This window comes from Emydura macquarii, unplaced genomic scaffold (genome assembly GCF_026122565.2).
Source record: "Emydura macquarii macquarii isolate MOO-44397 ecotype Brisbane River unplaced genomic scaffold, CSIRO-AGI_Emac_v2 contig_2768, whole genome shotgun sequence".
NCBI lineage: Eukaryota > Metazoa > Chordata > Testudines > Chelidae > Emydura > Emydura macquarii.
Window position 1 is genome coordinate 31,158,226 of NW_027132905.1, and position 14,150 is coordinate 31,172,375.

The window sequence follows — 14,150 nt, forward strand, 5'->3', positions numbered from 1 at the left end:
TCTGTAAAACTTAGCACCATAGCAGGTGGGGCCAGATCCTGACCACCATTAAATCTGCTTTTCACCACTCCCACACAGTTTAGTATGCTTAAACTTGACCTAGGTGGCCATCTGAGGATTCCCTATGAGTAGAAGAATCTTCTGGTGGGGCAGAGCTACAATAGCCAGTCCTATGCAACCCTCCATTATAACCCTCTGTTGCAGGGGATTTTGCTGGGAGGAAGGGGGAATGGAATGCTGCTGGGATCCAGTGATCCTCAATAGCTGGAAGTGATTTTGAGCTGCCCTAAGTCTGCTTTGAATTACAGCATGGGTCAAGTTGGCCATCTGTGTATGTGTGTGTTTGTGAGTAAAGGTGGTGTACAGTACCTTTGCCCTTCCCTTAGGCTGTGCACTCAGGCTTCTAATTTTTTATCCTAAGATGATCTTTTGATGGCTGCAGAATGTATGCTGTTAAACAGGGTAAGTGAAATTCTCTCTTGCACAGAGGGCCAACTCAAGACCTGTGCTTGTCCTAAATCCCATTTAAGCCATGAAAATGGGATTGAAATTGCACGTAGGCTTTGTGGTGGTCCTCTGTGTGTGGGCAAGAAATTCACTGGATGTTAGCAGCGTGGTTGAATGGTCCAGTGCAGGGCCCTAAACGGACTTGAAATAAGTTTTTTAAAAAATCAGTCGTGAAATGAACTGACAGCCAAAGTGAGAAAACTGAGAGGTGACTATGCTCATTTTTAGAGGGGGCCGGGTAGGTTTAGTCAGCAGAGGGACTGCTGCATTTTGGGTAGACTGAAGATGCATTAAGAAATGATTAGGCAGCCCAGTGACCTATTCTCAAGTAATAAAAGCATGAATTAAACGATCTCTGTAAGGGGCATTGTCCCATAATTCAAAAACTTAGCACTGCTGCTTAGGTGAAGAAAGGGGACCTTTCCAACATCTTTTTATGCAGTTTCCTGGGCAGCTCTGAATCAAATATAATTGCCTACATATAGGCCTCACTAAATTAAGTGCTGAGACTAGGGCCTCGTATGGGATCACTTGCTAATTTAGTATAATTATTGCTAATGAAGATAAATAGATCTTGAGAAATACAGAGAACTTGGGAAAGTTGTAGGATCTGCAATAGATCAAGGATGGAAAAATACAAAGGATGAAAGGGAAAATATTGAAATTCCAAAAAGCAAAATCTGATCAAATCCAAAAAGTACTGTCTACACTTAGATAAGTAAGCTAGTTAACATTACAATGAAGTATGGGAGGTGGGCATGGGAGAGACTATTAAATAACTACATATTTTTAGGAATATGACGGTGAATATATGCAGCCACTGGGAAGGATGGACTGCCTTACAGTGCAACTCTAAACCCTTTGGCTGATTAATAAGAGTCACTGATAGGTTTGAAGAAAATCCTTAGTTCTTCTCAGCTGAAAGGAATGTGACTGTTCCTTATATTACTACCTGCTTGTATTTTTGATTGAGTGATGTATTTTTATACCCTGGTCTGGAGACATTTTGATTGAGTGATGTATTTTTATACCCTGGTCTGGAGACACCCTGGAGGACATATTTGTGGTTTTGTGTAGGTGGGATGGGGTGGTGGTAATTGGGTGTGCACCCATGGTGGGCAGACCCTGTTCATTGCACTCCCAAAACACAGTTTTGCTTGGTTTAGAGCTTCTGCTTGGTGCTCAGCTTCCTACTTTGCCTGAGATACATGGACAGAATGAAGAACAAAGCACAGATCAGATACACTTAACCAGCATCTCCCTGGGACAGAATAAACATCTCTATCACACAGGGGGGCATTTGTAGAAATCCTAAATCATCATAAGACATATGAGTGGGAGAAAAAGAAATGTGGGAAACAAAGGTAGAAGAGAGAGGTCACTTGGGATTCATCAAAGAGGAAGAAACTTTCTTTTGAGGCCTAGATGAAGAAGAAAGGAAGTAAAAGGATAGGTGGAAGGATTAGAGTTAGCAGATGGAAGGGGAAAGATGGGAGAACTGTGGAAGAGAAGGAGGAGGGATGGAGAGAGTTGTGCAAGGAAAAAGGGACAGAGGAACAAGGAGAGTGGTAAAAGGGGAGGAGAGGAGGAGGAGGACAGGAACATAGGGAAGAAGAATAGGCAGTGGGAGGAAACCTGATGGAGAAAGAGAGAGAGACTAAATTAAAGCAAAGGGGGCAGAGCAAGCTAAAGCAGGAGTGGAGCTGAGAGTTCTGATGGAGAGAAGAAATATGGGAAATGAGAGAACAGACAAATATGCAGGGGAAGAGGAAAAGGGAGACAGAAAAACATGCAGCTAAGAGGAGCTACGTTCAGTGAGCAAGCCCATAAGGAGATATCATCAGGTATTTAAGAAAAGCCAGCTGCCAGAAAGCCATCCAATCAGAAGAGTCCAACAGTCATCAATAAAAGTACATTGACTGATAGGACAGGCCAGTGACTGCTCAAGGCCAGCAGAAGAACCTGTTTAATTGGATAAAAAGCCTTGATTGTACCTGATGCCAAAATGTGTCTTTTCCTCAGGAATAGGGCTAGGTAGAGGAGATAAGGGCGGGGTTTGAGCTACAGCCTCCCAACTAATAAGATAGTAAACTTATCAATAAAACTGGACTTCAAAGGAATGCGATAAAAAATGGAGAAACTCAGGCGCTCTTAGATTTTAGAAAGATGCAAAGAGCCCACCCAACAAGATAGAAATACAGACAATGTAAATTTTGTGTATATGAGCATGATAGTAATCAATGTAAAATAGCTCATGTATATAGATGAATGAGATTCCGGAAAGGGTGGAGGGGAAAAAAAGCAGCTGATTATAGTTACAGAATTGTAAAGAAGGAATAAGAAGAAAAGTCAAATTATAAATAAAATAAAAACAATAAAACATAGGATGAAATGTTTATTTAAATATATGAAAAATTAACAACATAGCAAAGAATAAAAGGCATTAATAGAAGGGTAGGGAAGCTAGTTAGACATTGTCTGTGACATGGGGTCACCAGAATACTAGTGCTCTGAGCATGAAATATGTGGGATCACTCAGTGGAAATAAACATTCCAGTCTCTTAATGATAATGAACAAATAATGTAGGAGAGAAAGAAATCATGCAGAAACCATACATCCTCAGAGCTTGGTTCTCCTAACTAAACATTAGATACCTTCAGTTACAGATCTTACCATATCTTCACTGGAGTAGGTGTCTTCTGGTAAGCCTCTGTTTTATACCCTGGAGAGTGTTTCCGTCATGCTCTGCTCTTACAGGGGTATTCTTTCTCTTATAGAATTACATTAGTTTTTCTCTCTGCCATATCTCATAAAATAAGGAGTATAGAAGAGAGTGTTATGGTCCTGAGGGTGGTATAAGAACCTTAACAGAACAGAATAGTAGAACAAATTAAAAATACATTGGCTAATATTCTGATAAAGGAAAGAAATAGAGCTGCAACATGGTCATAAAAATACCTTAAACAAGGATAGCCTGTCACATAATTCAGCTTTTGAATGTATTCTTTTCCTCAATATTCATTTATAAAATTGAAGAGCACATCCCAGAGTGGCATAACTGCAGGAGTGAAGAACACTGGGGTAGGGAAATATTAAGATGTAGGAAAAAGAAAAAGGTAACTGATCTGAAATGAATCTGTTATGAACTAGTATGTTTCACGTTCAGTTTGCTGCATTGAAATTCACTGATGATGGTTTGGGCTAAAGAATTACAATCTGCAAAAGACCATGACAAAGATGAGTTCTGTAAAGAGACATCATGGTGACTAGGGGGAATAGACTAACTAAAGCCATCAGCAACATTTGGCAGTAAAATAGGCCCTGAAAGGCTTTGTGGTGAATTTAAAAAGGTGAAAGTTATTTTGGCAATCTAAGGCTTTAATTTCTTCTCATTTACAATGTTACAGCATGTGAAATTGCAGTCACTAAATTACTGGAAGGACTTTGCAGTCATTAGAAAAGTACAACAGAAGAGAAACAGAATAAGTCAGAGATCTTTAGTGCTAAATATTGAGGAAAAAGTGAGAAACATTTGAGTGTGCCCCAGACACAGAGAGACAAAGAAATATCATTCCTGTGTACCTGTATTATACATATTATGTCTGTCTGAATCCACCTTTACAATACATCTCTATCTTTTGCTGTCTGTCTTTGCACACCATTGTCTTAAACAACAGCAAGTGCACTACCAGACAGAAGGAAATAGTTTGTGACCTAAATACAGGCAATATTTAGATTACATTTTGTCTGGTTGGCTAGCAGCACCACTTCCAGTAACAGCAGAGTTTAAAATAGTTTGGTTGGAGCTGTCGTAGAGATACAAAGGAGATTCTGAACCGATTAGATTCATATCAAAGAGAAGAGCAGATACACACTGATATATATGAAAGAACAGATTCAGACCAATGAGCAATTTGGCACAATATTTCAAAGAAAGAGGACATGAGTTACAAATGAGAGCACTTGTCAACAAGCAAGTCAGGCACAAAAAAATGATTGAAATATGGAAATAAATGTCTAAGGCAGTACCAAAAACAAGAAATTCACACCAGCTCAGGAAGAATCTAAGAATATATTTAGGGTAGAGGAGAATCACAGCTACAAGAGCAGATCATGCTCTCAGGAAAATCCCATGGAATGTGAGGAAAATGCAGAATGTGCACTAGAAAAAGACTAGGTATTTTATTTTAAGAACCACCACTCTGTCCCCATTCTTACTCCAATGAAGTGCCTCACAGATATTTTGAGCTCAACACATGGGAGCATGGCTGGGCAGAGAAGGGTAGAAACTTATCAGAGAGCTGGTCACAATCTGTGACATTATTCCCCTTCAAAAACCCCTTCTTAACTAGCCATACAATCCACAAGTGGTATTTCCCTCTGTAAGATAATACTGATTTCTGAGAGTTCCTTTTCCACACTATAAGCCCACTTCCCTTCACAAACATCACACTACAGGAGAGAGGGATTTGAAGGCAATGAGGAAACCAGTGGATGCAGGGATCCTAAGGGAGCCATGCTTCAGGTAAGAAGGAGATTGGGGAAGTAGTATGGGCCTCTGTTCAAATACCTTGGACCTCTGGTGATTCCCCAGGAATCTCAGAATATCTGTGAGGTTAAAGGATCGTGTTCCATCCCACTCTACAGTAGGACAAATTATCTGTAGGCAACTCTGCAAGTTCAAACTCAGGAAGTTTCCTGACCCTACAAAGGTTTTTCCAGCATAGAACATAATCTTGCCCATGGCTAATGGCAGTCCTTTTCATAGAATCATAGAATATTAGAGTTGGAAGGGACCTCAGGAGGTCATCTAGTCCAACCCCCTGCTCAAAGCAGGACTAACCTCAGCTATATCATCCCAGCCAGGGCTTTGTCAAGCCTCAGCTTAAAAACCTCTAAAGATGGAGATTCCACCACTTCTCTAGGTAACCCATTCCAGTGCTTCACCACCCTCCTAGTGAAAAACTTTTTCCTAATGTCCAACCTAGACCTCCCGCCCTGCAACTTGAGACCGTTGCTTCTTGTTATGTCATCTGCCACCACTGAGAACAGCCTAGCCCCATCCTCCCTGGAACCCCCTTTCAGGTAGTTAAAGGCCACTGTCAAATCCCCCCTCATTCTTCTCTTTTGCAGACTAAACAAGCCCAGTTCCCTCAGTCTCTCCTCATAAGTCCTGTGCTCCAGCCCCCTAATCATTTTTGTTGCCCTCCACTGTACTCTCTCCAACTTGTCCACATCCTTTTTGTAGTGGGGGGCCCAAAACTGGACACAATATTCTAAATGCGGCCTCACCAATGCCGAATACAGGGGAATAATCACTTCCCATGACCTGCTGGCAATGCCCCTCCTAATGCAGCCCAATATGCTATTAGCCTTCTTGACAACCAGGGCACACTGCTGACTCATATCTAGCTTTTTATCCACTGTTACTCCCAGGTCCTTTTCTGCAGAGCTGCTGCCCAGCTCGTCGGTCCCCAGTCTATAGCTGTGCATGGGATTCTTCCTTCCTAAGTGGAGGACTCTGCACTTTTCTTTGTTGAACCTCATTAGATTTCTTTTGGCCCAATCCTCCAGTTTGTGTAGGTCCTTCTGTATCCTATCCCTACCTTCCAGGGTATCTACCACTCCCCCCAGCTTAGTGTCATCCGCAAACTTGCTGAGGGTGCAATCTACCCCATCCTCCAGATCATTAATAAAGATGTTGAACAAAATCGGCCCCAGGACCGACCCCTGGGGAACTCCGCTTGTGACCGGTTGCCAGCTAGACATGGAGCCATTGATCACTACTCGTTGAGCCCTATGCTCTAGCCAGTTCTCTATCCATTTTATAGTCCATTCATCCAACCCATACTTCTTTAATTTGCTGATAAGAATACTGTGAGAGACAGTATCAAAAGCTTTGCTAAAGTCAAGGTATATCACATCCACCGCCTTCCCTACATCCACAGAGCCAGTCACCTCATCATAGAAAGCAATCAGGTTGGTCAGGCATGACTTTCCTTTGGTGAATCCGTGTTGACTGTTCCTGATCACCTTCCTCTCTTCCAAGTGCCTTAAAATGGATTCCTTAAGGACCTGCTCCATGATTTTTCCAGGGATTGAAGTGAGGCTGACCGGTCTGTAGTTCCCTAGATTCTCTTTCCTCCCTTTTTTGAAGATGGGCACTATATTTGCTTTTTTCCAGTCCTCAGGGACCTCCCCCTGTTGCCACGAGCTTTCAAAGATAATAGCCAACGGCTCTGAAATCACCTCAGCCAACTCCCTCAGCACCCTCAGGTGCATTGCATCCGGCCCCATGGACTTGTGTATGTCTAATCCTTCTAAATAGTCTTGGACCTGTTTCTTCAGCACTGCGGGATGTTCGCGGCCTTCCCGTTCTGTGCCACCAGTACAGCAGTCTGGGAGCTGATCTTGTCTGTGAAGACAGAAGCAAAAAAGGCATTGAGTACCTCAGCTTTCTCCACATCCTCCGTCACTAGGTTGCCTCCCTCATTCTCTAAGGGGCCCACACTTTCTGTAATCTTCCTCTTGTTGGCTACATGCCTGTAGAAACCCTTCTTGTTCCCCTTCACGTCCCTTGCTAGCTGCAACTCCAATTGCACTTTGGCCTTCCTGATTTCATTCCTGCATGTTCGAGCAGTGTTTTTATAATCCTCCCTAGTCATCTGACCAAGCTTCCACTTCTTGTCGTAGTTTCTTGACTGTGCCAGGACTTCCAGTTCCTCCTGCTTGTTTCCCAGGCTGCTTGCATTTGTGTACTGGCACTTGAGATAAGTAGCCGATTGGCCTACTTTCACAGTATGAATCGGGAGACCTCCCCTGCTGTACCCTCCTCCTTCTGCTTCTTTGTGGTGTCCCTCTTCCCCACTTACTTTCGGGCTTAGGTCCCCGTCCCCCATCAAAACTAGTTTAAAGCCCTCCTCACTAGATTAGCCAGCCTGTCTGCGAAGATACTCTTCCCTTTCTTCGTTAGATGAATCCCATCTCTTCCTAGTAATCCTTCTTCCTGGAGCAACATTCCATGATCGAGGAATCCAAAGCCCTTTCTTTGACATCACCTGCGTAACCACGCATTTACTTCCACAATGCGACGGTCCCTACCCGGGCCTTTTCCCTGAACAGGGAGGATGGATGAGAACACCACTTGCGCTTCAAACTTCTTTATCTCTTTTCCCAGAGCCACATAGTCCACAGTGATCCGCTCAAGATCATTCTTGGCAGTGTCATTGGTGCCCACGTGGAGAAGTAGGAAGGGGTAGCGGTCTGAGGACTTGATAAGTTTTGGCAGTCTCTCCGTCACATCTGTAATCCTAGCTCCAGGCAAGCAGCACACTTCTCTAGTTTCCCGGTCCGGACGGCAGATGGATGACTCCGTCCCCCATGTTCTAATTGTGTGTGCATTGACTTGATTTAATACTGAGTGAGGCAAATCAAGTTGTAGACAACAAAATCCAGGCTATATTGAGAGAATGACATTGTTGGATGTAATGCTGTTGCCTTTTAATGACCACATTTTCTAGAATCTCCAAGTTAGCACCTATCATTTCATACACATTATATTTTACATCTACAAAAGATAGAATTTGTGCATGCCAACAACACCTACATGATACACAAAAGATCTTTTTGCTGGTGCAAAATGTCTATGAAATTGCAGATGCAAATTTAGGGCCTGATCCTGAGCGTTATTGTCCTCACAAAACTTCCAGTGACTAAAAGAGGAGTGGTGTGTGCTCAGTACCTCTCAATCTTGAGCACTTGCAGGTCATGTCAAAGGACACAGTTTACTTGAAATCATGTCAGTGTAAAACAATGAGTTAAAGGTATTTTCAGGTCTTATACCTGCCCCAGAATTCCTCTGCCCAATATATGGTTTTACAATCACATTTTCCTATTTTCTAAAAGGTTTTTCTTTCCTCAGTTGCTCAGTTGGGAAAGACCAATATAAACAATAGGAGAAACTGACTAACAGACTATACAGGGGAAATTGTGAAACTGACTATATACAAAATGCTGTCAAAACACAAAGTAAACAATCTGGAATCATAGTAACCCCCCTTACCTCCATCTCTTTCAGTTATAACAATCTTAGATGTTATTTATAACAATAGAAGGTAAAAAATTTCAGACATAGGTGTGATATTAAGTGGATGGAGTCTCTTTAAGGACCCTTTGTAAATTTGGCCCTAAACATCTGAAAAATATGTAATAGAGTTTAAGGCCACAAGTGACCATCAGATCAGCTAGTCTGGACTCCTATATACTACAGGCTACCAACACTACCCAGCACCCAGACACTAAATCCAACAACCAAAATTAGACCAAAGTTTTACAGCCCACAAAAGGCTAAAACTATTATGTCCAACAAACAGAGCATAGGAGGGACTGAGGTGCACCAGTGTGCGAGGCCCCCAAAATAGCAGGTAATTGAGTTGGTGACATCAAATGATCTCAGCAAGTGACATGTATCCCATGTTTGAAGAGGAAGGCAAAACCCCACAAAGTCTCTGCCTATCTGACTTGGAGGAAAATTCCTCCCCAACACCGCCTGTGGCAATCAGTTAGACACTAAGCATGTGAGCAAGAACCAGCTAGCTGAGCATATGAGAGAGAGACAATGGTTGGTGCTACCTCTGAGCGCTGGCCCACCCTTTCCAATGTCCCATCTCCAGCTGTGGCCATCCCTGATGCTTTAGAGGAAGGGGGGATCAAAACTACAGCCTCGCATTAATCAATTAAGAGGTCTTATCAGTTTCTTGTACAATGGCAATAATACTTCTCTATCTCTACTGGAAATACCTCACCTAGTATATCCTAGGATTTCATTTGCCTTTTGCAGCAGCCACATGACACTAGTAGCTCATAGTTAAGGCTAAGATTTTGTCATGGGTATTTTTAGTAAAAGAACTGGACACAGTATTCCAGGTGAGTAGAATGGAAGAATTACTTCTTGTGTCTTGTTTACTACATTCCAGCTAATATATCCCAGGATGATGTTCACTTTTTTTGCTACAGGATTACATTGTTGACCCATACTTACTTTGTGATCCACTATAACCCTTTTCTGCAGTACTACTTCCTAGGCAGTCATTTCCCATTTTGCATTTGTGCAATTGATTGTTCCTTCCTAAGGGTAGTACTTTGCATTTGCCCCTATTGAATTTCCTCCTGTTTAATTCAGACCATGTCTCCAGTTTGTCAAGATAATTTTGAATTCTAATTTTGTCCTCCAAAGCACTTGCAACCTCTCTCAGCTTGGTATCATCTGTAAACTTTATAAGTGTATCCAAATCATTTATGAAGATATTCAATAGAACTGGACCAGGACAGATCCCTGCAGGACCCCACTTGATATGTCCTTCCAGATCGATTGTGAATCATTGATGACAACTCTGAGTGTGGTTTTCCAGCCAGTTGTGCACCTACCTTCCAGTAGGTTCATCTAGGCTGTATTTCTCTGGTTTGTTTATGAGAAGGTCATGTGAGACAGTATCTAAAGCCTTACTAAAGTCAAGATATATCACACCTACTGCTTCCCCCTGTCTACAAGACTTGTTACCTTGTCAAAGAAGAATATTAGCTTGTTTTGACATGATTTGTTCTTCACAAATCCATGTTGATTGTTACTTATTACCTTGTCTTCTAGGTAATCACAAATTGATGGTTTGATTATTTACTTCATTATCTTTCTGGATATCAAAGTTAAGCTGACTGGGTATAGTTCCCTGGGTTGTCCTTATTCCCCTTTTTATAGATAGGTACTGTATTTACCCTTTTCCAGTCCTCAGGTATCCCTCCCATCCTCCATGGGTTCTCAAATATAATTGCTAATGGCTCAGAGATCTCTTCAGTCAGTTCCTCAAGTATTCTAGGATGTGTTTCATCAGGCCCTGATGACCTGAAGACATGTAACTTGTCTAAGTAAATCTTAACTTGATCTTTTCCTATTTTAGCCTCAGATCCAGCCCCATTTACACTCTTGTTCTCTATGTTAGTCGTCTGATCACTGCTAACTTTTTTGGTGAAAACAAAAAGAGACATTTAACACTTTGACTATTGCTGCTTTTTCAGTTACTGTCTTTCTCTCCTCATTTAGTAATAGGCCTACCTTGTCCCTAGTCTTCCTCTTGCTTCCCACATATTTGTAAAATGCTTTCTCATTACCATTTATAAACCTAGCTAGTTTAATCTTGTTTTGTGCCTTGGCCTTTCTAATTTTGCCCCAATGTACTTGTGTTGTTTTTTTATATGAACCCTTTGTAATTTGACCTACTTTCCACTTCTTGTATGACTCTTTTTTGAATTTCAGGTCATTGAAGATCTCCTGGTTAAGCAGGCATGATCTCTTGCCATGCTTCCTATTTTTCTTACACAGTGAGATAGTTCGCTCTAGAATATCTCTCAAAATCTCTCTCTCAAACTGTTTTCTCCTTTAGACTTGCTTCGCATGGGATTTCTTACCTACCAATTCTCTGAGTTTGTTAAAGTCTGCTTTCTTGAAAACCATTGTCTTGATTCTGTTGTTTTCCCTTCTACTATTCCTTAGACTCATGAACTCTGTCATTTCATGATCACTTTCACTCAAGCTGCCTTCCACCTTCAGATTCTCAACTAGTTTCTCCCTGTTTTACTGAATCAAATCCAGAATAGCCTCTCCCCTAGTTGCTTTCTTCACTGTCTGTCTCCAATGCATTTCAATAACTTGTTAGATAATCTGTGCCCTGCTGTATTATTTTCCCAACAAATGCCTGGGTATTTGAAGTCCCACATCACCACCAAGTCCTGTATTTTGGATATTTTTGTTAGTTGTTTAAAAAAAGTCTCATCCACCTCTTCCTGGTTAGGAGGTCTCGAGTAGATCCCTACCATAACATCATTCATGTTTTTTACTGCTTTTATCCTTACCCAGAGAATTTCAACAGGTCTGTTTCCCACTTCTATCTGAACCTTAGTGCAAGTGTATATATCTTTGATATAAAAGAGAACACCTCCTCCCTTTTTCCCCTGCTTGTCCTTCCTGAACAAGCTGGACTCTTCTATGCCACTATTCCAGACATGTGAATTATTCCACCAAGTTTATGCAATGCCAATTATGCCATATTTGTGATATTCACTATTTCTAGTTCTTCCTGTTTATTCCCCATACTTCTTGCATTAATATACAGACATCTAAGATGTTTATTAGATATTCCCTCTATTTCCCTCTCATCTCTCTTTGTCCATGCTGCAATTTCCCATGTTCCCCCCAGATTCTGACCCTTCACCCATGTTTTGAATTTACCTGTGGGCTTTTGTCTCCTGTCCCTGTGAAGCCTAATTTAAAGCCTCACTAGATTAGCCAGTCTGTATCCAAAGATACTCTTCCCATTCCTTGACAGGTGGACTTCATCTCTGCTCAACAGTCCTTCTTCTTGGCACAAGATATGATGGTCAAGGCAGTTGAAGCCTTCCTGGCGATGCTATCCATGCAGCCATGTATTTACTTCCAGGATGTGTCTGTCTTTGCCTGGACCCCTACTCTTCACTGGAAGAATTGATGAGAACACCTGTGCCCCCAACTCCTTCACCCTCACTCCCAGAGCCCTGTAATCATGTCTGATATGCTCAGGGTCATACCTTGCAGTATCATTAGTGCCCACTTGACTGAGGAGCATGGGGTAGTAGTCAGAGGGCTGGATGATCCTTGGCAATTTTTCTGTAATGTCTCGGATATGGGCCCCTGGCAGGCATCACACCTCCTGGAATGCCAGGTCAGACCTGCAGATGGATACCTCTGTCCCCCTTAGAAGGGAGTCCCCCATAGGCACCACCCTTCATTTCCTCTTGTGAGTGGTGGCCACAATCCTCCCAGTCTTGGCTATGACTTCTCCTTTCCACCCTGGGGAGAGATTCCTCATCCCTTGTTGCCAGGATAGCATACTGGTTTTTTATATCTCTGTGGATGGTTAAGTTGCAAAATCCATAATTAGGTGCCTAAAAAAAAAAATCTAGAGTCAGATTTTCAAAATAGCTTTGCTCCCATTTAGGCACACACATGAAATGGCTAGATTTTCAGGCATGCTGAGCACCCAGAAGCTCCCACTGGTCTTCCTGGTCTGACTAAGCCTAAATTTGTCTAACTTTCAAAGATAAGCAGGTTTGGGTGCCTCCCAGCAGTGACTGAAGTCATTGGAATCTGTTAGTTGCTCAGCATGTTTGAAAATCAGGCCACTTATTTACATCCTTATATATGGATGTAGGAACCTGGCTTAGGTGCCCATTTAAAATTTGTTTTGACCCTAATATTCTTCTGTGTTGCTGCTTTTCTCTGATAGCAATGACTATTCTTAATCATTTTATTTTTTCCTGGTGGGCTAGTGGTATTTCTCCACAATGTTATGCAAGAGACCTGGGGTGATTCTCTTTTTTGTTATCAGACTCCAATATTTCACTGTTTTTGTGTGTCTTGTACACACTGGTCAAATACAAAGCCCCACTTCTGCATGACATCCCACATAGTAGACTCTTGCACTGGTGTAGTGCATAGGGTCCACCTGCCTGGAATGACTTGCAGGATCGGTGCCCAGTTCAAAGAATACAACAAAAATGACAAAACATCATGGTGTGGAGCAGTAGGTAAGAGGAGAGGGAGAGACATATTTTGGGAAGGGTATTTATTCCCATGGTCATTGGAATTGATTAATTAAATATATTTCTTGTTGGTTCTGTAGTTATTTTTTATTTAATATTTAAGCTTAATAATCATTGTTATCTATCTATCTATCTATCTATCTATCCTAAACTAGCTTACAACCATTACACCACTGGCATTTCATAAACTACGTAAACTTGGGCCTTGCTGGTACTTGAATATGAGACTTAAAAGGGGAGGAAAAGGAATCTGTGGAAAACAGATCAGACTTCAACTCTTATTTCTTCTTCTAAACTTTCCCTACAGTTCTGGTTACATTTGTCTCACCTTTTGCCTGTATATTATTATGCAAAATAAGATAAAGTCCGTGTTCAACAATCTCATATTTCATGGGTGTGACATGCAAAATTCAATCAGTGGGGCTAGTGTCAGGGCAAGTTCGTTACAGCAGTGGTTAAATAAGGGACCTTGAGGGAATCAGGGAAGGAGAGGCAGCAATGAGAGGAAATAATCTCGAAAAAGAGTGGGGAGGGTAATGCAGCAGGAATGAGTTAAAGGGGGCAGAGATGCAGGTCTTCAAGAAAGAAGGCAACATATGAACTGCAGAAGTACTCTGACAGCACGAGTTGTAAGCAAAAACTGTCTGCAGCGGGAGGAGGGGAAGGACATGCTTTTCGGAGGTCTGTGCCGATTTACCACTCATAGGCTGATGCACTCTAGCTGCAGCAGCAGCAGGACCAGAAGTCTAGGCAACTCAGCACTCCGATTGGACAGGAAGGCAGTTCATTCCCTGATTTCCATTCTAGCACCTAGAATGAGGAGAGGGAAAGAGGTCAACTAACAACTCTCTATCCCTTTCCTATGACAAGGTGCTGCATCGCTTTTGTTTCGGGCTTGCACTGTCGGCCCTGTCTGAGGAAAGACAGCCAGGAATATATATCTGTAAATATGGGAAGGCCTCCCTCGCCTCCCCCCATATCACAAGAGATGGGAGTTAGACTAGACCACAAA

General features: G+C 42.1%; 2 protein-coding genes across 3 annotated transcripts in view; both read left to right on the forward strand.

Annotated features, from left to right (window-relative positions):
- Positions 1–12,045, forward strand: part of LOC137165841 (protocadherin alpha-C1-like) — a 46,192-nt gene extending 34,147 nt beyond the window's left edge. Inside the window, exon 2 of the mRNA XM_067567343.1 lies at positions 11,887–12,045. Coding sequence (XP_067423444.1) covers positions 11,887–12,045 — 159 coding nt within the window. The remainder of the gene's footprint in view (positions 1–11,886) is intronic.
- The window catches only part of LOC137165603 (protocadherin alpha-2-like), a 170,715-nt gene that overhangs the window by 79,337 nt on the left and 77,228 nt on the right, over positions 1–14,150 (forward strand). The gene's annotated exons all lie outside the window — the stretch shown is intronic.